Source organism: Theropithecus gelada, chromosome 6 (assembly GCF_003255815.1).
Source record: "Theropithecus gelada isolate Dixy chromosome 6, Tgel_1.0, whole genome shotgun sequence".
NCBI lineage: Eukaryota > Metazoa > Chordata > Mammalia > Primates > Cercopithecidae > Theropithecus > Theropithecus gelada.
Genome location: NC_037673.1, coordinates 47266 through 71743, shown reverse-complemented (window position 1 = coordinate 71743; position 24478 = coordinate 47266). Strand labels below are relative to the sequence as shown.

General features: G+C 52.3%; 2 protein-coding genes across 8 annotated transcripts in view; both read right to left on the bottom strand.

Annotated features, from left to right (window-relative positions):
• Positions 1 to 23273, bottom strand: part of PDCD6 (programmed cell death 6) — a 43399-nt gene extending 20126 nt beyond the window's left edge. For 2 of the 7 annotated variants that reach the window (XM_025387347.1, XM_025387348.1), the window contains exons 1-2: positions 23052 to 23260; positions 22074 to 22135 (exon numbers count right to left, since the gene is read on the bottom strand). In XM_025387347.1, the coding sequence (XP_025243132.1) occupies positions 22074 to 22135; positions 23052 to 23152 (163 nt within the window). In that variant the 5' untranslated portion in view covers positions 23153 to 23260. Of the gene's footprint in view, positions 1 to 22073; positions 22136 to 23051 lie in introns of all 7 variants that reach the window. The other 5 variants (XM_025387349.1, XM_025387346.1, XM_025387345.1 and 2 more) reach the window with 5 other exon arrangements.
• Positions 4265 to 24478, bottom strand: part of LOC112625879 (bromodomain-containing protein 9) — a 40552-nt gene continuing 20338 nt past the window's right edge. Inside the window, exon 9 of the mRNA XM_025387344.1 lies at positions 4265 to 4707. The gene's annotated coding sequence lies outside the window, so the exon portion shown is untranslated. The remainder of the gene's footprint in view (positions 4708 to 24478) is intronic.

The following is a 24478-nucleotide window of genomic DNA, read 5'->3' as shown; positions in this document are numbered from 1 at the left end:
TTTTTTTTTGAGATGGAGTCTTGCTCTGTAGCCCGGGCTGGAGTGCAGTGGCCGGATCTCAGCTCACTGCAAGCTCCGCCTCCCGGGTTCCCGCCATTCTTCTGCCTCAGCCTCCGGAGTAGCTGGGACTACAGGCGCCCGCCACCTGCCCGGCTAATTTTTTGTATTTTTAGTAGAGACGGGGTTTCACCGTGTTAGCCAGGATGGTCTCGATCTCCTGACCTCGTGATCCGCCCGTCTCGGCCTCCCAAAGTGCTGGGATTACAGGCTTGAGCCACCGCGCCCGGCCGATACTTTAGATGACTTCTAAAGTCCTTGCCATATTCTGAATGAAGAATGTGAGCCCCAGGTTAGAAACATCAACATGATGTGGACTATTCTGAGCTCAACAGAACTGACTGAACTAGCAGTGTGTGTTTTTGCTGCTTCGTCCACTCACACACTGTCTGAGACCCATTCATGTCTCTGGAGGTCCCTCACCTTGCGCTGGCTGACTCCCCTGAGGGACTTGCTGGGACGCCCTCATCCATCTGCCGTGAACGAGCATTTGGATCTCTTCCCACTCGGGTTTGTGCGAACAGTGACACCAGGTGCATCTGAAATATGCCACATGCCCAGGTGCACGCGGGGCGTGTGCAGTTCCCTGACCCCTCTGCAGCAGGACAGCAATGAGGTCCAGGGCGTAGCGGGGAGGTGTGGGTGTGGGACCAGGCTGGGGTTGGAGAGAGGACACTGGATTCTGGACTTTATCTGAGGGCTGAGCAGCAGGCGTCATGGCAGATCGGGTCTGGTGTTGAACTGACCTGATTGTCCCAGAGAACTGATGTTCATGGTTTCTCTGAATAACATCGAAAAGAACGTGACGTGTCTTATTTGAGTTCCTGTCTCAGGAAACTGACCATCAGGCCTCCCAGGTAGTGTGAAGGAACAGAGACTCAGCAGATCACGGCATCTGGTCAGTGAGACACCAAACCCTTCACCCATCATGATTGCCTGATCAGCCACCTGCCTTCTCCTGACCAACTCCTCTTCCTCTCTCCCCCTAATTCCTGTTTTCCTTACACATAGTCACATTTCTTCCCTGCTATACAGTCAGTCAGGAAAATGCACTTGAGGCTGACCTCCCATCTCCTAGCCTGCAGCTCCTGATGCACACCTTCTTCACTGGCAGTAACCATCGTCTCAGTGACTGGCTTTCTGTGTGCTGAGCAGTAGGATCTGGAACAAACCCCTGCATTTTGGAAACATGGAGAGCAGCCTCAGCAGGCCCCCGGCCCCGAGTGCAGTCATGACTACCAAGGACCCACACCAACCCCCAAAGGTGAGGGTGGACAAGAAGAAAAGGCTCCTGAGGATCCAACCAGGAGAATTCCTGCAATGTCACGGAGAATCACGGCCACCCGGCCCATGCCCCCATTGAAGGGCAGCTGCAAGATTCAGCTCATTTGTCTTCTTTCCTGGACACGTTCAAATTTCTTTCAATACAACCTTGTGATCCTGAGATTCCATCAAGATGTGCATTGTTTTACAATATTGCTTTAATTTACTCTGCCAGCTATCCGGGGAAATGCAACCTCATCAGCAGAAATTATTTCCTCCCTGCCGCTTTTGAAATCTGTTATTTCCTATAGCCAGGTACTGAGCCCTTCAATTGAGGTCTAAACCCTCCACCCTCTCCCTCCGGGGTCGCCAAGCCGGTGGTTTGTTCCATGCTCCCAGGCAGATTGTGTCAACTCAAAGTCCAACGTGCTTAAGAAATACTTAATTTTAGAAGGTTTTTTTTTTTTAATGTTTTTGTTTCATGGAGGTGACACCCTCTGTCTTTGACTTGTGGGCGCCTTCCTCCTTCAGTCTGCATGTACTGAAGCCAGTGTCTGCTGTACAGCCTCTCAGCCGCAGCCCATGGTGAGGTGCAGGTGCTCAGCCTTCGCCCCAGAGAGCGCCTCCATTTGCCCCTCCACCCGTAGCCCCTCGAAACCACTGCCCTGCTTCCCAACACGGTAGCACTGTCTTCTCCAAGGTGTCATGTGGCGGCATCCTTTGGCCTGTGCCCACCAAAACTAGCTTTCTTCACCGGGCATGTGGCCCGGGAGACCTGGGGCATTTTGGGTGCATGTTTCCACTGCTGGTTGGTGCCCCGTGTGGAAGCATCCGCGTTGGTTCACGCCTTCTCCTGCCGATGGACAATTTGTTTTCTTCCAGTTATTGGCAATGAGCAATGAGGCCTAAACACTTGAGTGCAGGTTTGTGTGTGCACGTTTAAGTTTTCTCTTGGGGGAAATTTCAGGAGTGGGGTTGCTGGATGACGTGGTAAGGATGTGCTTAACTCAATAAGAAACTCCCGGACCACGTTCCAGCATGGCGGGATCCCTCCCATTCCCACTGCCGCTTATGAGGGTCCCGGTTCCTCTGCATCGTCACTAGAAGCTGGGTTGGCCCGTGGTTTTTGTCTGTTTTTAGCCATTTTAATAGATTTGCAGAGGTACTGTTGACTGGCATTTCTCCAGCATCTCTATGATGTTGAGCCTCTTTCTCGGGCAATATGCCCTCCTTATACCTTCCTTGATGAGGGCTCCATTAAAATATTTGCCTTCTTTTTAATACTGGGGTTTTTACTTTCTTATGGTTAAGTTTTGACGGTTCTTCGTATATTCTGCGTGCCAGTACATTGTGAGATGTGTGATTAACCAATATTTTTTTCTAGCCCACAGTTTGCATTTCATTCTTTTAAGATTTTTATATTGCTTTATAGAATTATAATTTTAAATTATGACTAAATTTAATTTGTCAATCTTCTATGAATCATGCCTTTGGTTTCATGTCTAAGAACTTTTCACCTAACCCCAGGCCATACAAATTTTCCCCTGTGTTTTTATCTAATGGTTTTATAGTGTTATGTTCTCCATTTAGGCCTGTGATAAATGTTGAGTAACATTTTGTATCAGCCACGGCCATACCTTTTTCCATCTCTGACAGTATCTTGGGTGTCTGCAGCTCTCAGTGCCCTGTGCAGTTCCCGTCTTCTTGGTCCGCTCTTTCTGTGAGTTTCAGGGCGTGTCTTAGTGCTGACGCTGTCCTGGTCCATCAGGGGGTCCCATGGGCTTGTCCGTGTGGGAAAGTCGGGACTGTGATGTTGACAGGATGCCGTGAGTTGGGAGGTTCTGACGGGGGTTTCCATGTAGGAGAGAGAGGTGTTTGGTTTTCCGGATGGGGCAGACTTGAGAGGGGACAAACTTGAGAAACGCCACCAAGGGGAAGCCCAGGCAGAGCAGGTCTTGGGGCCGCCCAGTCATGTGGGCGCCAAACGTGGATGTGTCAGTGGCCATGCCAGGAGGTAAACCCTCACCCAAGGGCCTCTGGGTGTCCAAGGCCAAGTCTTGTTCAAGAGGTGTGTTCAGCTGAGCCAACCATGGCAGAAATGCACAAGGGAAATCCCATGGTTCCTCTGTTTAAATCCCCTGCTAATCCCACCCGACTCAGAGAAGCAGCCAAGTCCTCACAGCAGCCTGCAACCCCCGCCTGACTCAGCCTCCTCTGGGCTCTGATTCTCTCTCCCCTCCTATCCCTTTCTGTCTCTTCTGCCACCAGAGAGGAGATCCTCCATGTTCATCCTGGTGGATTCAAACCCATGCTTGCCACACAGATAGTCACCGGAATGAATAGGTATAATCTATAAAGAGTCCTTTTGAAAAAGAAAAAGGCAGGCTGGACATGGTGGCTCACGCTTGTAATCCCAGCACTTTGGGAGGCTGAAGCAGGAGAATCACCTGAGGTCAGGAGTTTCAGACCAGCCTGGACAACATGGTGGAACCCCATCTCTAGGAAAAATACAAAAATTAGCTGGGTGTTGTGGCGTGCGCCTGTAATCCCAGCTACTCAGGAGGCTGAGGCAGGAGAATCACTTGAACCCAGAAGGTGGAGGTTGCAGTGAGCTGAGATCACGCCACTGCACTCCAGTCTGGGTGACAGAGTGAGACTCTGTCTCAAAAACATAACAATTGGAATAATAAAAGAAAAGTGCAAAAATTCAAACAACTTAACAGAAACTGGGCAAAAGAGCTGAACCGGCCCTCCACAGAAGAGAAGATGTGGAGGAACAGCTAATGAAAACACGAAGAGGGGCTCAGCCCAACGGGGAGATATCATGTGACACCCACCAGACTGGCAGAAATCCCACAGCCCAATCAATGCCAGTGTTGGGGAGAATGGAGAGTAGCAGGAACACCAGGCACTGCTAAGAATGGTTATGAAATATATTTTTGTTACGCTTGTATATGAAAGGGGGTGTGTTGTGGGTTATGAGGAAAATTACATTTCTTACCTGGGATGAAATTTTAAAACTTGAAAGCTACTGACCTGAAGAAACTTGCACTTGTGTAAAAAGAAATGCCGAAGAATGTTCCTAGCAAAACACAGTCCTAAGGGCCCCAACCTGATCAAACACTCACCCACAGGGACATGAAGACATTTCCCGTGCTCCCCTCAGATGACGGGAGATCACGCAGCAATGACAATGAATCATGTCAGTGTGGGTGGGTCTCAGGGAGAGAATGGAGATGGGAGATCACACAATGACAATGAACCACGTCAGTGTGGGTGGGTCTCAGGGGGAGAACGGAAGACAAAAACAGACATTGAGCAGATGCTCAGAGCCATGCAGCGTAGGAGCAGCCACACAGGAGAATTTCCTCACATCAAAGTTCAAAACTACAGCCGAGGCAACAGAGCAAGACCCTGCCTCAAAAAGAAAACAGAAAGTTCAAAAACTAAATGGCATTCTTGGGATGTACACATACGCGGTGAAAGAAACGTACTGTGAAGAAAAGTACGGGAACAATAAAGATTAAAGCAGGAAGTGATTCCCTCTGTAGGAGAAGGGAAGGGACTGGGACTCAGGCAGGGCCTCCAGGGAACATCTGAAGTTATGTCTCTTCAGATTCTATTCCCTAAACTTGGTGGAGGTCCTCTGTGTCCAATGTGTTGATATTCTTTATATTTTACCCATATTGTACCAATGCTTTATTTCTATTCAATATTTAGAAGACAGTTATAAACAAGATGCATTAAATAGCAAGATGGCCAATGAACATCAGGAAGGAACATCCATGAGGTTCCATCCACAGAACCTCACCATGGATACGCTTGTGATCAAAGGCCTGGTCTCCCCTCACAACACAGAGCAGAGGCCGCACCATCATAGTGGAGCAGGAGCAGCTGGGACAGGGCCCTTCTGTGAACCTGCTGCATCGCCAGGCTGTGCAAACGGACTCAGCGGCCAGAACCCACAGAGTATCAGTATCAGCACCGAAACCTCACAGGAAAAATGGTAAGTTCTAAGTTTCTCCATTAATAGTAACTCTCAGATTAATCTCTGTCATCCATCGCTTCTCCAAGAAATAACTTTTTATAGCTTTGCATGGGTCTATTTTTCAATTTATATTTTATTTTACTAACTGATTGAAAAGATCTATATTGTGTGTGGTGTCTGATTTTGTCTGCCAGGATAATCATAGTTTAATTTCTATTATTATGATTATAGCAAAATCACTTAGCTTTTTTTAAGCTTTTCAATTCCTGAGGGTATTAATCAGGGTCTTCCTGTCTCATGAGACAGAAAACAAATCCAAACTGTGTAAAAGAAAAAGGAATGTAATGATCACGAGGACTGAGAAGCTCCCAGGCTTAACTTGCTTGGGATTCAGCTACATGTACAGTTTCAAGTGGGGTACTGTAACACTCTCTCTCTCTCTCTCTACTTCCCCAACATCAGCTGCATGTTTAGCTCCACGAACTTCAGACTTAAACAGCATCACTGGCTCCTGACCAGGATTCCAGCTCCACGAACCTCAAACTACAACACCAGCCTTCCTTCTCCTTAGGGCTCCAGCTCCAAAACCTAAGACATCAGTGGCAGTACCTACTCTTCCTGGAGGCTCCAGCTCTGACAGCCTCAGACTTGAACCGCAGCACCAGCTCTTCCCCGGATCTCCAGCTCCACCACCCTCAGATTTAAACAGCAGCAGCACCAGCTCATCCGTGGGTCTCTAGCTCCACGACACTCAAACTAGGACAACATCAGCTCATCCCCGGGTCGCCAACTGCATGACAATCCAACTAGAAACACACCAGCTCCTCCCTGGGTCCCCAGCTCCACAAACCTCACACTACAAAAGCAACACCAGCTCCTCCTCAGGTCTCCAGCTTTACAACCTAAGACAGTGGCAGCTCCAGCTCCACCCAGGGGCTCAAGCTCTGAGCCTCTCAGACTTGAACCTCAGCACTAGCTCTTCCCTGGATCTCCAGCTCCACGACCTTCAGATTTACACAACAGAAGAACCAGCTCCTCCCTGCATCTCCAGCTACACGACCCACAACTACAACATCAGCTCTTCCCCAGGTCTCCAGCTCCAGGGCCCACAAACTAGAACAACAACGCTCCCCCCTATATCTCCAGATCAACAAACCTCAACTAGGAATGCCAACACCGCTCCTCCGCGAGTATCCAGCTCCACAACCCTCAACTAGAAACACAAACACAGGCTCCTCCGTGGGTCTCCAGCTCCACAACCCGCAACTAGAAACACCAACACAAGCTCCTCCGTGGGCCTCCAACTCCACGACCCACAAACTAGAACAACGCTCCCCCCATATCTCCAGCTCCACAACCCACAACTAGAAACACCACCACCAGCTCCTGGACGGGTCTCCAGCTCCACAACCCTCAACTAGAAACACCAACTCCAGCTCCTCCATGGGTCTCCAGCTCCATGACCCTCAACAAGAAACACCAACACCGTCTCCTCCGCGGGTCTCCAGCTCCACGACCCTGAACCAGAAACACCAACAACAGCTCCTCCACGGGTCTCCAGCTCCGTGACCCACGAACTAGAAAACAACGCTCCACCCTGTATCTCCAGCTCCACAACCCTCAACGAGAAACACCAACAATGGCTCCACCGCGGATCTCCAGCTCCACAACCCTCAACTAGAAACACGAACTCCAGCTCCTCCACGGGTCTCCAGCTCCACAAACCACAAACTAGAAAACAATGCTGCACCCTGTATCTCCAGCTCCACGACCCTCAACGAGAAACATCAACAATGGCACCTCCACGGGTCTCCAGCTCCACGACCCACAAACTAGAAAACAATGCTCCACCCTGTATCTCCAGCTCCACAACCCTCAATGAGAAACACCAACACCGGCTCCTCCGCGGGTCTCCAGCTCCACAACCCTCAACTAGAAACACGAACTCCGGCTCCTCCACGGGTCTCCAGCTCCACAAACCACAAACTAGAAAACAACGCTGCACCCTGTATCTCCAGCTCCACAACACTCAACAAGAAACACCAACAATGGCTCCTCCGTGGGTCTCCAGCTCCACAACCCTCAACTAGAAACACCAACACCAGCTGCTCCGCAAGTCTTCAGCTGCACGACCCTGAACTAGAAACACCAACAGCGGCTCCTCCGCAGGTCTCCAGCACCACGACCCTCAACTAGAAACACCAACACTGGCTCCTCCACGGGTCTGCAGCTCCAGGACCATCAACTAGAAACACCAACAGCGGCTGCTCTGCAGATCTCCAGCACCACAACCCTCAACAAGAAACACCAACACCGGCTCCTCTGCAGGTCTCCTCCTCTATGACCCTCAGCTACAAACACCAACACTGGTTCCTCCGCCAGTCTCCAGCTCCACAACCTACAAACTAGAAAACAACGCTCCACCCTGTATCTCCAGCTCCACAACACTCAACGAGAAACACCAACAACGGCTCCTCCGCGGGTCCCAGTTCCACAACCCACAACTAGAAACACCAACACTGACTCCTTGGAAGGTCTCCAGCTCCACGACCCTCAACTAGAAACAACAACAGCGGCACTTCCGCGGCTCTCCAACTCCACGACCCTCCACTAGAAACACCAACAGCAGCTGCTCCGTGGGTCTCCAGCTCCACGACCCTCAACTACAAAAACCAACAGCGGCTCCTCCACGGGTCTCCAGGTCAACCACCCTCAACTAGAAACACCAACTCCAGCTCCTCTGCAGGTCTCCAGCTCCACGACCTGCAACAAGAAACATGAACACAGACTCCTCCACGGGTCTCCAGCTCCACGACCCTCAACAAGAAACACCAACACCAGCTCCTCTGCAGGTTTTCTCCTCCACAACCCTCAACTAGAAACACTAACACCGGCTCCTCCGCGGGTTGCCAGCTCCATGACCCACAAACTACAAAACAACACTCCACCCTGTATCTCTAGCTCCACAACCCTCAATGAGAAACACCACCACTGGCTCCTCCATGGGTCTCCAGCTCCACGACCCACAAACTAGAAAACAATGCTCCACCCTGTATCTCCAGCTCAACAACACTCAACAAGAAACACCAGCAATGGCTCCTCTGCAGGTCTCCAGTTCTACAACCCTCAAGTAGAAACACCAACTCCAGCTTCTACACGGGTCTCCAGCTCCATGACCCACAAACTAGAAAACAACGCTCCACCCTGTATCTCCAGCTCCACAACCCTCAACGAGAAACACCAGCACCAGCTCCTCTGCGGATCTACAACTGCACGACCCACAAACTACAAAACAACGCTCCATCCTGTATCTCCAGCTTCACAACCCTCAATGAGAAACACCAACAACGCCTCCTCCGCAGGTCTCCAGCTCCACGATCCTCAACTAAAAACATCAACAATGGCTCCTCCGCAGGACTCTAGCTCCACGATCCTCAACTAGAAACACCAACAATGGCTCCTCCGTGTGTCTCCACTCCACGACCCTCAACCAGAAACACCAACGACAGCTCCTCCACGGGTCTGCAGGTCCACGACCCACAAACTAGAAAACAACGCTCCACCCTGTATCCCAAGCTCCACGACCCTCAAAGAAAAACACCAACAGTGGCTACTCCGCCGTCTCCACCTCAATGACCCTCAACTAGAAACATCAACTCCGGCTCCTCCATGGGTCTCCAACTCCACAACCCTCAACTAGAAACACCAACTCCAGCTCCTCCACGGGTCTCCAGCTCCACAACCCACAAAGAAGAAAACAACGCTCCACCCTGTATCTCTAGCTCCGCAACCCTCGACAAGAAACACCACCACCGGCTCCTACACGGGTCTCCAGCTCCGCGACCCACAAACTAGAAAACAATGCTCCACCCTGTATCTCCAGCTCCACAACCCTCAACGAGAAACACCAACAACGGCTCCTCCGCGGGTCTCCAGCTCCACGATCCTCAACTAGAAACACCAACAATGGCTCCTCCACGTGTCTCCAACTCCACGACCCTCAACCAGAAACACCATCAATAGCTCCTCCACAGGTCTCCAGGTCCGTGACCCACAAACTAGAAAACAACGCTCCACCCTGTATCTCCAGCTCCACAACCCTCAAAGAAAAACACCAACAGAGGCTACTCCGCCGACTCCACCTCGATGACCCTCAATTAGAAACACCAACTCCAGCTCCTCCATGGGTCTCCAGCTCCACGACCCTCAACTAGAAACACCAACTCCTGCTCCACGAGTCTCCAGCTCCATGACCCACAAACTAGAAAACAACGCTCCACCCTGTATTTCCTGCTCCATGACCGTCAAACAAAAACACCAACAGCGGCTACTCCGCCGTTGCCACCTCGATGACCCTCAACTAGAAACACCAATTCCGGCTCCTCCATGGGTCTCCAGCTCCACTACCCTCAATTAGAAACACCAACTCCAGCTCCTCCACTGGTCTCCAGCTCCATGACCCACAAACTAGAAAACAACGCTCCACCCTGTATCTGCAGCTCCACAAACATCAACTAGAAACACCAACTGCAGTTCCTCTGCGAGTCTCCAGCTCCAAAACCCTCAACTACAAACACCAAGACGGGCTCCTCCGCAGGTCTCCATCTCCACGATCCTCAAACAGAAACAAGAAAACCGGCTCCTCCGCGGGTCTCCAGCTCCGCAAACCACAAACTAGAAAACAACGCATCACCCTATATCTCCAGCTCCACAAAAGTCAACGAGAAACACCAACAATGGCTCCTCCACGGGTCTCCAACTCCCCAAACCTCAACTAGAAACACCAACACCGGCTCCTCCGCGGGTCTCCAGCGACACGACCCTCAACTACAAACACCAACACCGGCTCCTGGCGGGTCTCCAGCTTCACAACATTCAACTAGAAACACCAACAGCTTCTCCTCCACAGGTCTCCAGCACCATGACTCTCAGCAAGAAGCACCAACACCGGATCCTCCGCGGGACTCCAGCTCCACGATCCTCAACTAGAAACACCAACAATGGCTCCTCTGTGTGTCTCCAACTCCAAACCCTCAACCAGAAACACCAATGACAGCTCCTCCACAGATCTCCAGCTCCACAACCCACAAACTAGAAAACAATGCTCCACCGTGTATCTCCCGCTCCACAAACATCAACTAGAAACACCAACTGCAGTTCCTCCGCGAGTCTCCAGCTCCAAAACCCTCAACTACAAACACCAACATGGGCTCCTCCGCAGGTCTCCAGCTCCATGATCCTCAATTAGAAACAACAAAACTGGCTCCTCCGCGGGTCTCCAGCTCCGCAAACCACAAACTAGAAAACAACACATCACCCTATATCTCCAGCTCCACAACAGTCAACGAGAAACACCAACAATGGCTCCTCCACAGGTCTCCAACTTCCCAAACCTCAACTAGAAACACCAACACCGGCTCCTCTGCAGGTCTTCTCCTCCACAACCCTCAACTAGAAACACTAACACCAGCTCTTCCACGGGTCTCCAACTCCCCAAACCTCAACTAGAAACACCAACACCGGCTCCTCCGCGGGTCTCCAGCGACACGACCCTCAACTACAAACACCAACACCGGCTCCTGGCGGGTCTCCAGCTCCACGACATTCAACTAGAAACACGAACAGCTTCTCCTCCGCAGGTCTCCAGCACCATGACCCTCAGCAAGAAACACCAACACCGGATTCTCCGCGGGACTCCAGCTCCACGATCCTCAACTAGAAATACCAACAATGGCTCCTCCGCGTGTCTCCAACTCCACGACCCTCAACCAGAAACACCAAGGACACCTCCTCCACGGGTCTCCAGGTCCATGACCCACAAACTAGAAAACAACGCTCCACCCTGTATCTCCAGCTCCATGACCCTTAAACAAAAACATCAATAGCGGCTACTCCGCCGTCTCCACCTCGATGACCCTCAACTAGAAACACCAACTCCGGCTCCTCCATGCGTCTCCAGCTCCACGACTCTCAACTAGAAACACCAAGTCCAGCTCCTCCACGGGTCTCCAGCTCCACAACCCACAAACCAGAAAACAACGCTCCACCCTGTATCTCTAGCTCCACAACTCTCAATGAGAAACACCACCACCGGCTCCTCCACGGGTCTCCAGCTCCACGACCCACAAACTAGAAAACAATACTCCACCCTGTATCCACAACCCTCAATGAGAAACACCAGCAACGGGCTCCTCCGTGGGTCTCCAGCTCCACAGCCTAAGACATGAGAGGCAGCACTGGCTCTTCCCGTAGATTCCAGCCCCGAGACCCTCAGATTCGAATTGCAGGACCTCTTCCCCACTAGATCTCCAGCTGCACAATACTCAAACTGCAACAACATCAGCTCCTCCTAGGGTGTCCAGCTGCACGACCCTCAAACTAGAACAGCTCCTCCCAGGGTCTTCAGCTCCACGGCCCTCAAACTATAAAGACAACAGCTCCTCCCTGCATCCCCAGCTCTACAACCGTGAAACTAGAACACCAGTTCCTCTCCAGGTGTCCAGCTCCACGGCTCTCAAATGAAAACAACATCAGCTCCTCCCTAGTTCTCCAGCTGCACGACCCTCAAATTGGAACATGAGCTCCCCGCCGTGTCTCCAGCTGCATGGCCCTTAAACTGGAACATCAGCTTCTGGGCCCTCAAACTGGAACATCAGCTCCCACCGGGTCTCCAGCTGCATCGCCCTCAAACTGGAACATCGGCGCCACCCTGAATCTCCAGTTGCACGGTCCTCAAACTGCAACATCAACTCCCCCACGGTTCTCCAGCAGCATGGCTGTGAAACTGGAACATCAGCTCCCCACCGGCTCTCCAGCAGCACGGCCCTCAAACTGGAACATCAGCTCCCCGTAGGGTCTCCAGCTGCACGGACCTCAAACTGGAACATCGGCTCCCCACCCGGTCTCTGGCTGCATGGCCCTTAAACTGGAACATCAGCTCCCCTCCTGGTCTCCAGCTGCACGGTTCTCAAACTAGAACATCAGCTCTCTTGCCATGTGTCCAGCTGCACGGCCCTCAAACTGCAACATCAGCTACCCCCGGGTCTCCAGCTGCATGGCGCTCAAACTGGAACGTCAGCTCCCCACTGGGTCTACAGCAGCACTGCCCTCAAACTGGAGCATTAGCTTACCCCTGTGTGTCCAGCTCCCCGGCCCTCCAACTGGAACATCAGCTTCCTGATGAGTCTCCAGATGCATGGCCCTCAAACTGGAACATCAGCTCCCTGCTGGGTCTCCAGCTACACAGCCCTCAAACTGAAACGTCGGCTCAGCCCTGGGCTCCAGCTGCACAGACCTCAAACTGGAACAGGAGCTGCCCCACCAACTTCAAACTGTTCCAGTTTGAGCTGTTCCAGTTTGAGGTCCGTGCAGCTGGAGACCCGGCAGAGGCAGCTGACGTTCCAGTTTGAGCGCCATGCAGCTGGAGACCTGGGGGTAGCTGATGTTGCAGTTTGAGGGCCGTGCAGCTGGACACATGGCAAGAGAGCTGATATTCTAGTTTGAGAACCGTGCAGCTGGAGACCCTACAGGGAGCTGATGTTCCAGTTTGAGGGCCGTGCAGCTGGAGACCAGGAGGGGAGCTGATGTTCCAGTTTGATGTTCCCCCCCAGGTCTCCAGGTGCAGGGCCCTCATACTGGAACATCAGTTCCCCGCCCAGGCTCCAGCTACACGGCCCTGAAACTAAAACATCATTTCTCCCCCGGGTCTCCAGCTGCACCGCCCTCAAACTGGAACATCTGCTCCCCGTCAGGTCTCAAGCTGCACGGCCCTCCAACTGGAATATCAGCTCCCCGCCGGGTCTCCAGCTGCATGGCCCTCAAATTGGAACATCAGCTCAGCCCTGGGCTCCAGCTGCACGGCCCTCAAACTGGAACATCGGCTCCCCACGGATCTACAGCAGCACGGCCTCAAAATGGAACATCAGCTCCCCGCCAGGTCTCCAGCTGCACGGCCCTCAAACTGGAACATCAGCTCCCCCTCGGGTCTCCAGCTGCACGGCCCTCAAACTGGAACATCAGCTCCTCTCCAGTTGCAGGACACTAATACTAGAAAAATGCCAGCTCCTCCTGGGTTCTACAGCTGCACAACCCTCAAACTAAAGAAACGCCAGCTCCTCTCTGGGTCTGCAGCTGCATGAACCTCAAACTAGATCACCTCTCCCCCTGGATCTCCAGCTCCACGACCCTCACAGAGGAATAGCCACACTGGCTCCTTCACTGTCTTCAGCTCCACAACCTAAAACATCAGTGGCAGCACCAGCTCCTCCGTGGACCTCCAGCTCAACGACTCTCAGACTTAAAAGGCAGCGTCGGCTCCTCCCCAAGGCTCCAGCTCCACCAACCTCAGATTTGAATAGCGGTAGCACCAGCTCTTGTCCGGGTCTTCAGCCCCACAACCCTCCCTGAACAATCCCTTCTCACGAACTTCAGCAGTCAAGAAAACTGCAGCAGAAGTAAATGAATAAATGTTTTGTTTTCAAATCGATATCTCTTTTATGTTCATGAGTTAACTTTTCTATTTTCCATTAACCTTGCAATCTACTTATGTCCAATGTGAGACAGAAACACACCAGTTGAAATGACGTTTAAAAACTTAGAAATTTTTTTTTTTTTTTTTGCTACACTGGAGACGGAGTCTCGCTGTGTCTCCCAGGCTGGAGTGCAGTGGCGTGATCTCCTCACTGCAAGCTCCGCCTCCCGGGTTCACGCCATTCTCCCGCCTCAGCCTCCCAAGTAGCTGAGACTACAGGCGCCCGCCACCACACCCGGCTAGTTTTTTGTATTTTTAGTAGAGACGGGGTTTCACCATGTTAGCCAGGATAGTCTCGATCTCCTGACCTCGTGATCCACCCGCCTCGGCCTCCCAAAGTGCTGGGATTACAGGCTTGAGCCACCGCGCCCGGCCAGAAATATTTTTAATATAATCAACACACAGCCGTAGACACGATCTTATTTCTCTCTGCCTGTACAGAAGTCTTGTGAAAATTCAAACTATGAATTTACTTTGTTGAGATTCCCAGAATACACATTAATCCCAAATGTTACTCCTCTCCTTAAAATCTTTTAACATGTTCCCATCACCCGAGCATAAATGCCAGCTCCCATTCACAGTCCAAGGTGTCCAGGATGGCCCTGCCCTCTGGACTCCCCTCTTACATGCCAGCACCCATCCACAGCCCACAGTGCCCGGCACGGCCCTGCCCTCTACCCTGGCCTATGGTCTTCACTCCGGTGCCCAGCCCGGCCCTCCACCCCCCTGCCCTGGCTTATGGTCTCCCCTCTTAAATGCCAGCACCCATCCACAGCCCACAGTGCCCAGCACGGCCCTGCCCTCTACCCTGGCCTATGGTCTTCACTATGGTGCCCAGCCCGGCCCTCCACCCACCTGCCCTGGCTTACGGTTTCCCCTCTTAAATGCCAGCTCCCATCCACAGCCCACAGTGCCCAGCACGGCCCTGCCGTCTACTCTGGCCTAAGGTCTCTTCCCTCTGCCATTCCCTTCCTCCCGGACAGGCCTCTGCCAGTTCCCCAAACCACAGAGGCTCAGGCATGACTCTGGACCTTTCCCCTGCTGTGCCCTCTGCCTGGGGTGCCTTTCCCAGGCTCCGCATCCTTCTCTTAACTCACTCAGCTCCAGCCTGCTGGTCGCCCCTCAGGTGGATGAACACACAGTGTCCTCCCGCCCCACCGGCCTTGGCACAGGCTCTTTGTGCCAGAAACACTCCCCCTCTCACTACCGGGGTTTACTCCCTAAATACCATTCATCCTTGGAGTCTCCACTGAAATATCGCTCCCTGCCCACCCCCTCACTGGGACTTAACCTTGGTTAGGTTGCCAACCCATCTCCAGACTCCAGGAAGCCAGATGCCATCCTAGCACTTGGAACTCCCCCATTGCCACATTTTGCACACCCGTGATTACTGTGTTAGGTTGGTGCAGAAGTCATCGAGATTTTTGCCATTGCTATTAACGAACTGCAGCACCAGCTCCTTCCCACTTTTTTTTTTTTTGCCATTACTTTTAATGACTGCTGCCCCAACCTATTAGAATCACTTACATTTATTCATCCATCATCTGCCTTCCCCTCTAGAAAGGAAGCTCCGTGAGAAGAGAGGCAGAATCTACTCAAATCACTCTAGCTTCCCAGCACACTGCTTGTCAATAATCATTTACCGACTGACAGAGAAATGCCGTCACTGTTGCTGGGATGAGGCACACGACACGCCCCTTTGAAAGCGACTGTCGGAGCTTGCAGTGAGCTGAGATCCGGCCACTGCACTCCAGCCTGGGCGACAGAGCGAGACTCCGTCTCAAAAAAAAAAAAAAAAGAAAGAAAGCGACTGTCATGGACAGTTAGCGTTTGCTCTCCACTCCTGCACCTGTGGCGTGGCTGGGCTTAGGCTGATCTAGTCTGGGCTTGACTCCAGGCTGAGCATGGGAACCATGTGTGCTCCACACGCTTCTCATCCTGCAGCCAGAGCCGCTGTTCCCCGGGGCACGCGCATCTCGTGGGGAAAATCAAGAGCCTTAGAGGGCAGGCCTGGCAGTGCCCGCACATTCCAGGCTTCTGCTTGTGCCGTGTCTGTGCAAATCTCGTTGGCAGAAGCAAGTCACCCAGCCACGAGCAACACCTGTGGGATGGATAAGTCCATCCACCCTCCCTCGGGCCCTGGCTAGGCTGCAGCTGCGAGCTGTGTCATACTCTTACAGGAGAGTGAAAAATTGAGGCCCAACATTAAATCACCCATGGCAAGAAATGTCGGCCTCTGTGTCCTCACATTGGAATCATTCTTCACCAGCGGGTTCGCCTGAGCTGACTTCCCTTTGCAATGGTGTCTGCAGGTTTAGGCCAATGCTGTTCCCTGTGGAGGAGAGAGAAGCCTCAGTGGGCCTCTGTCTGTTGGGAAGAACAAGATATTAGCTTGGCGCAAAACCACCACAAGCCCCAGGGGGCCCACGCCTTGTGTGACAGGAGAGGGGCAGAGAACTGTGTGAACTCAGGCAAGTTTGCGTCCCCAGCCTCTCCCCCGTGTTCCCAACCCCTCCCCTGCATCCCCAGCACCCTCCCCTGCGTCCCCAGCCCTCTCCCCTGCTTGCCCCATCTCTGCTTTCTTTTTTTCATTTCCTTTACTTTTTTTTTCTGAGACAGGGTCTGGCTTTGTCACCCAGGCTGGAGTGCAATGGCACGATCTCGGCTTACTGCAACCTTCACCTCCAGGACTGAAGCAATTCTCCCTCCTCAGCCTCCCCAGTGGCTGGGACTACCCCACCCAGCTAATTTTTTTTTTCTTTTGGTAAAGACAGGATTTGCCATGTTACCCAGGCTGGTCTCAAATTCCTGAGCTCAAGTAATCCTCCCACCTGTCTCCCAAAGTGCCGGGATTACAGGCATGAGCCGCCGAGTCCAGCCTGCTTTATTTTTCTTTACAGTGCTTGGAAACTTCTAACGTACTAAGGACACGTGTATTTTCTCTCTTTTTCGTCTTCCCTAGAACAGGAGCTTAACGTGGGCAGGTGTTTCTGTTGATCTCATTTATTACCCTATCCCCAGTGCCTGGAACAGTGTCTGGCACATGAATGGTGTGTTCTAAATAAATATTTTTAATAGATAACTAAATGAAATATCCTACAAGAGAAAGCTAGTATTTGGAACTCACCCATCAACAGAACCTAAAAGCCAAAGACCTTTAGCCTGTCGCCGCCTCTGAACACACCCAACCCCAGAGGAGCCAGCAGAGGAAAAACAGGAACAAAGGTGGGGAAGGGAGCAGGTGGCGCCCACCAAGTAAGGACCCCTGAGGCTTAGGCCAAACCTGAGCTGGAGAACAGACTAATCTAGGAACTGGGTGTGAGATTAAGTTTAGATTTGTCTGGCCTGGATTTTGTAACACCTAAACAAGGGTTATTCCTTTTTTTTTTTTTTTTTTTTTTTGAGATGGAGTCTCACTGTCCCGCAGGATGGAGTGCAGTGGCGCGATCTCAGCTCACTGCAACCTCTGCCTCCCGGATTCAAGTGATTCTCATGCCTCAGCCTCCCGGGTAGCTGGGATTACAGGCGCACACCACCATTCCCGACTAATTTTGTATTTTTAGTAGAGATGAGGTTTCACCACATTGGCCCCCTGCCTCACGCCTGTAATCCCAGCACTTTGGGAGACCGAGGCAGGCAGACAATGAGGTCAGGAGATCGAGACCATCCTGGCTAACACAGTGAAACCCCATCTCTACTAAAAATACAAAAATTTAGCCGGGCATAGTGGCAGGCGCCTGTGATCCCAGCTACTCAGGAGGCTGAGGCAGGAGAATCGCTTGAACCCCGGACACGGAGGTTGCAGTGAGCCAAGATCGCACCACTGCATCCAGCCTGGGCGAGACAGCGAGCCTCCGTCTCAAAAACAAACAAAAAAAACCTTCAAAAGAATGTAAGAATTATTATTTTTTAAAGTACAGCTTTAAAAATGCCCCTTACAAATACATCAGTGTTATATTAAGGCAAACCTACTTCAGAAGCACAAAGTTAATTTCTTATGATTCCAAGAAATATGTGAATGTTTAAAAAAAAAAATACCCAAACACCCGAAAGGGATCGAACTCAAGATAGTTTGTAACATTTTATTGCAAAAAGAAGAGCAGAGAACAGTTTTCTTCTTCATACCTGTTTACCACAGACCTCCCTGAGAGCAGTAATTTTTAGCAGCTCTCCTGTGCAAACAAGTCTCATCAAGGAATCAGTGTACGGGCCACAGATACCTTCTCAGTGCACCTACAATACAAACACTCAGAAGCACAAATTTAACTGAGGTGAGAAACCAGGCTATTTTGTAGCTTCAGTTTTTCTACCAGTAATATATTAATTTCTTGAAATAGCCTAATAATTTACTTCTACTATCAAAACAGAAGCCCAATCTGGGAGAACAATTATTATAGAAGTTACACTAATTTCAATCACATTAGTATAGGAATTCATATTAGTATAGGCTGAGGCGGGACGATCGCGTGAGCCTAGGAGTTTGAGACCAGCCTGGGAAAGACAGTGAGACTCCATCTCTAATTATTTTTTTATATAAAGAAATTCAGAGAGGAGAAGGAAGTGGATTAATATGTGTCTGTCCAAAGACAAATTTTGTGTGCCTGTACATACAACACAACTATGAACCTTCCTTCACGCAGCTCACAATCCTGTAGCGAGAGGGAACTACGAAAACATGAGACCCCACGATGAGGCAAAAGGTGCGCATCAGAGAAAAGAAAAATGCTGCGATGACCCAATGGCAGGAGCAGCATGCATCCACTTTCTTTGTTTTTTTGAGATAAGGTTTCGCTCTGTCTCCCAGGCTGGAGTGCTGTGGCTTGATCTCAGCTCAATGCAGCCTCAACCTCCCAGGCTCAAGTGATCTTCCCATCTCAGCCTCCCAAGTAGCTGGGACTACAGGCGTGCACCACCACACTGGGTTCATTTTGTTGACTTTTTGTAGAAACAGGGTCTCACGATGTTGCCAAGGCTGGCATCCCGAAGGGCGGGTGGGGCTTCATCCTACAGAGATGAAAGGCAGAAGCAGCTCAGAGCCCAGAGCAAAGGGGTTGGGGACAAGGGCATCCAGAACAGAGTGGCTCTGCTGAGACATCCAGTAGGATGCCACCAGGCAGATGTGCGGTGGAAAAACACAGGGCCACAGGGTGAACGCTCACATGTGAGGAGCAAACCACCACAGAACACGACAGAAACACGGTGCACTACATCAGGCTTCAAATCGCAGCCCTGCAACTTGAGAGCTACCACAGGCAACCGGAAAGGGAGCACGGACAGCACCGCCCACTGCCTGAGGCTGTGAGACGACCAGAAACCTGTGCTTACTAATGACCCGCCTTATTCCAGAAGGAACTCAGGAAACACAAAGACACAGTACAGCAAAATAAAGTAAATGTTAACCACGTTGGCTGAGGAGAAAGTGGAGAGGTCTAAGACTCTGTCATAAAGTTTACCTCTACTGTAAACTCTCATTACTGGCGAGCCACCAACCGGACTTTAAATTTTCTAGCAGCTAAATTGAAGAGGAAAATGTAATCAGGTAAATGGTTTATAAGATGCAAACAAAACAGAACAGCCACCACAGCTGCTAAGCACACATTGCAGCTCCAGCTCCAGGGAGGAACAGGGCGGCCATCTCCGGGGGCTGCCCCGCAGCAGGCGTGTGAGCCCCAAAGCCAGCGTCCCTCAGGGTGGACAGTGACTACGGGCTTCATGGGGCCACATGCCCCCAGCACAAGCTGAGGAAATCTCCCAGGGCAATTCAAGGAACAGGGCTTCACAATGTTGCCCAGGCTGGTCTCAAACTCCTGTGCTCAAGCGATCCCCCTGCCTTGGCCTCCCAAAGTGTTGGGAGGTCAGGCGTGAGCCACTGCACGTGGCCCGGCAGGCACTTTAGAGAAGAGGGCTTTGCATCCTGAAGGGCAAGTGGGCTTCATCCTACAGAGATGAAAGGCAGAGGAAGCTCAGAGCCCAAGGTAAAGGGAGGTGCCTAAGAAAAGTGACTCCATTGGGAACACAGTGAGAGGTCCCGATGCACAGCTTGGGTTAAGCCAGACACTCATTTCAAAGTATCTCAGGAATGGGGGACTCAGCACCTGTCCGGCAATTCTCTCTCTCAAGCAGGCTCCTGGTAGATATTTAGTAGCAGCTGAAATCAACATTATGTTCTGACAGATACTTGCTGATGATTAAAGAGCTATATATGCTTTGAGGACCAGCTGAAGTGGGGCAGGACTAACACCCTCTGGTGAAAATACGGGAACCCAAACACACAAGTCAGAGCAGGAGGTGTCTGCCCCCAACCCCCAAACAATAATGCTGACCCTGGATTTAAGTGCCTAGCTCAACGTGTGAGTGTTCAGTAAGTGGAAACCATCATCACCATCATTAGGTGATGGAAAACCATTAAAGCTCTGAGCGGGCTTGTTGGCCAAGAACAGTGGTCATGTATTAGCCACTACTAATAACCGCAGCTGAGTCACTGAGCACTTGCTCCATGCCAGGATCACGGGAAGCACCTCGCATGCATTTCCTCAATATTCCCTCCCAGTAACGGCGAGGACACAAAACTGGTAGAGCCAGGACTGGAATCCAGGCAGGCCCCAAAGCACTCTAGTGGAGCCTGCCAAAGTGGGCAGGCTTTCACACTAATGAGGTCCAGTATTTGACCACCACTCCTAGGTGAGCAAGTTTAACAGAAAACCTAAAACTAAACCTAAAATCTAAAAACCTAAGCAAACGCATAAAAAGCAGGCTGTTAAAATGGATCATAAATCTTGCATCACTCACTGGAAAACCACTCAAAATAAACGTCTCTGCGACATGGCCTCTGGGGAGGGCACTCTGTGTGTCTCGTACCACCCTGGTGACAAACCACTTGAACCTGGGTGGTCATCTGACCACATTTCACAGATGATGCACAGAGCCATCTGCATCCACTGTGGTCAACATTTAGGACGTTTTAAGCTAAGATTTGCCAAATTGTAGCCTATTAGATTCCAGGTTCTCTTGACATCTTTTTCTAGTAGCCATGTCTTGCACTTCCCAAGTATAAAGGAACTGAGATGCAAATTTAAAAAAGGAGGATTTAAGAATAATGAAAAGAGAAAAATCAAGAAAGCACAATCACTAGAGCAGAGATAACAGAATTTCTGAATTCCCTGAAAACAATCTATATAAATGCATGTGAAATAATACACCAGCATCTGTGGCCCACACGTCACATATCGGGAACTGATGTCAGAATATAAGGTAAACATGTTACTCTGAAAACACAAATCCTCACAAATCATTAGGCAGTAAGGCTGAATGAAGCATCCCCCACGCACAGCGCAGTGAGGCAGTGTCCAGCAGCCATAGTGCTCCCCGCGCCCCAGTCCAGTCTCTGGCAACATCAGGTACTTCCCACTAATAACGAGGAGCCTTTCAACATTTTCACAACATCTCAAAACTGATCCCTTTTCTAGCTTAAATGGCACGGATCTGGAAAGGGAAACTATACACAGAATCGGAAAAGATGACTGCCCCTGAGGGATTACAGAAAAAGCTGCAGTCAGGTGTTCAATGAAGTAAAATGTGTCCAATGATACCGCAGGGGAGGGGGGATCAATTGAGCTGAAACTGGCAAGAACTAACTGCAGGGAGCTCACAACACCCAAGGACCCGGATTTCCCGCCGCCTGAACGCCCAGTATTCGCACACTGATAAGAACACCTCCCCATAATTCCCCTGCCAGCGCCTCCAACACCCCCAATCCTTTCCCCAGGAATGCAGTCCCCGTTTCTGCGGCTCCTGTAACAGCCACGTTCCCACACAAGTGCTGCCTGAGCTCCCCAAGCCCTCCAACAATCACCCCCCAATGCCCTCGAAGGTCTATTCAGAGAAGTCACCAAGATGCAGTCACCGAGGAAAGTCAAGGACCTCCAACTTACCAAAAGGCTTCCCGCTGTACAGAGCTAAGCTTCCTATTTCCCTCCTAAACCTACAACCTAGTTTTCATTTCTCAAGAAGCCTTTCCTTGTGCTCATGCACGCAGTTGTCAGCCGGCTTGGTGAGGCACTCCAAATAACAGCGGCAGCCACAACATAAACCAGAAGCATCTCCACCATGAAGCAGTAATAATACTTTGTCCTAATGATCCCTTTGTCCTTGGAAAATGAACTTCAGGAAGAAAGTTATCCACTGCGAGCAGAGCAGGCTTCTGGGTCCCGACCCAGGTCCCACTGGCCCACTCACCGTTGGAGAGAGCTTGCTGAAGCTCGGTGTCCGATATCACTCCACTCCTGTCTTTATCAACCCTACAACATCAAGAAGACCAAATAAGCTGGCGATCCAAAGTTCAGGAAAAGCAAAACAAACGTCTCCTGTTAACCCTGCACCGACTCTGGAAGGCTCGGAGCCTCCTGGAACCTCCGCCTCTCCCATCCCGCTGAGGAGGACACGGGAATCAAGGAAGTGCCCCAGGAGCCCACGTCCAAGCGGGGTCTTCCCCTAAGAGGCCAATCATCTTTCTCTCTCAATCCTTCCCTTCCTTCCTCTCCTGGCCTGTCTGAATTCACATTTGCACCAGTTTCCCTTTTTCACAAACAAGATTCCCTCAGATAACTACGGCATTCCCTGGCCATGAGTCACTCCAGTTTCGGTCACTCATTCCGTGGAAAAGCGACCCGGGACAGAAGGCGCCGCCGGAAAGGTCACCTGCCCCGAGCAGACGCCAGGTCGCTGCTGCTTCCTCGGCTGCTGACACTTAACAGCGCCCAGGCTGTCTGTCTCTGCTTTCCCCGAACAAGCACCCCTGGAGACCCTCCGCCCGGCGGCTCCTGAGGCGAGAAAAAGGGCCTAGCCCAGGAGCCGGTGGCCGCGACCTCGGGTCTGCAGCGGCTACTCTGCACCTCTGGAAGGGCCCAACGCACAGGGCAGGGACGGGGCAGGAGGCGGGGCGGCCACAGGAGACCCACAGGGGACGGGGGAGACCGCAGGGGACCCGCAGGGGACGGGCGCGGCCGCAGGGGTCGGGGCAGGGGACGGGGGAGGCCGCGGCGGGCGGGGCAGGGGACGGGGGGACGGGGGGACGGGGGAGGCCGCGGGGGACCCGACAGGGGACAGAGGAGGCCGCGGGGGAACCAGCAGTGAACCGGGTCCGCGGCGTTGGGGGCAGGAGTCGGGGGCGGCCGCAGCGGAGGCGGGAGGTGCTGGGGCGGTACCAGGCCGCACCTCTGGAAGACGTTCCACAGAAAGCTCTGGTCCGGCAGCGCCGCGCCCGCAGCAGGCCCTGGGCCGGCCCCGGGGCCGGGGCGGTAGGAGTAGGCGGCCATGGGCCAAGGCGCGCGGCTGGGCTGAGGCGCCTACGGAGACGTGAGACCTCTCAGGGCGACTCCGCTTCCGGCTCTGCCGGGGGCAGGGCCTGGCGTTACCTCCACTTCCGGGGGCGCAGGAAATGCGTATGCTCCGGGATGGTCACGGGGTCCCGCGCGGCCAATCCCCTCGCAGCTCAGTTGCCAAGCAACGCCCTGGCGCCTGCGGGGCCTGTGCGGTCGGGGGCGTCTGGAGAAAGCCAGAGCTCTGGAGCAGGCAGCCGTCTACCGGTGCTGGGAAGGCGCTTGGAGAAAATGTCCGGCTCCGCGACCCGGGACGGGAAGTGATGGAGTAGGGAGTTAGTTAGCCTTTCAGTTCTTGTATAAAAAGAAGTTTTGACGTGAATGTGATTCAGGCTAACAGTCGGAAACTCTGGGCGGGGCGCGGTAGCTCACGCCTGTGATCCCTGCGCTTTGGGAGGCGGAGGCGGGCGGAGCTCCTGAGCCCAGCAGTTCGGACCAGCCTGGGCAGCGTGGCCAGACCCCATCCCTACAAAAATTACAGAAAATAGCCGGGCGCGGTGGCTCAAGCCTGTAATCCCAGCACTTTGGGAGGCCGAGGCGGGTGGATCACAAGGTCAGGAGATCGAGACTATCCTGGCTAACATGGTGGAACCCCGTCTCTACTAAAAATACAAAAAACTAGCCGGGCGCGGTAGCGGGCGCCTGTAGTCCCAGCTACTTGGGAGGCTGAGGCGGGAGAATGGCGTGAACCCGGGGGGCGGAGCTTGCAGTGAGCCGAGATCGCGCCACTGCACTCCAGCCTGGGAGCACAGCGAGACTCCGTCTCAAAAAAAAAAAAAAAGAAAATAGTCGGGCGTGGTGGTGGGCCCCTGTGGTCCCATCTACTCCATGGGCAGAGGCGGGAGGATCGCCTGAGCCCGGGAAGTCGAGGCCGCAGGGAGCCGAGATCACTGCACTCCAGCCCGGTGGACAGCCAGACTCTGCCAAAAAAAAAAAAAAAAAAGCAGGCCGTGCGCAGTGTCTGACGCCTGTAATCCCAGGACTTTGGGAGGTCGAGGGCGGTGGATCACCTGAAGTCGGGAGTTCGAGACCAGCCTGACCAATATGGAGAAACCCCGTATCTACTAAATATACAAAATTAGCCGGGGGTGGTGGCGCACGCCTATTCCCAGCTACTCGGGAGGCTGAGGCAGGAGAATGCTTGAAGCCGGAAGGCGGAGGTTGCAGTGAGCGGAGATCAGGCCGTTGCACTCCAGGCCTGGGCAGCAAGAGCGAAACTCCGTCTCAAAAAAAAAAAAAGGGAAAACGCATTTCGGGTGGGAA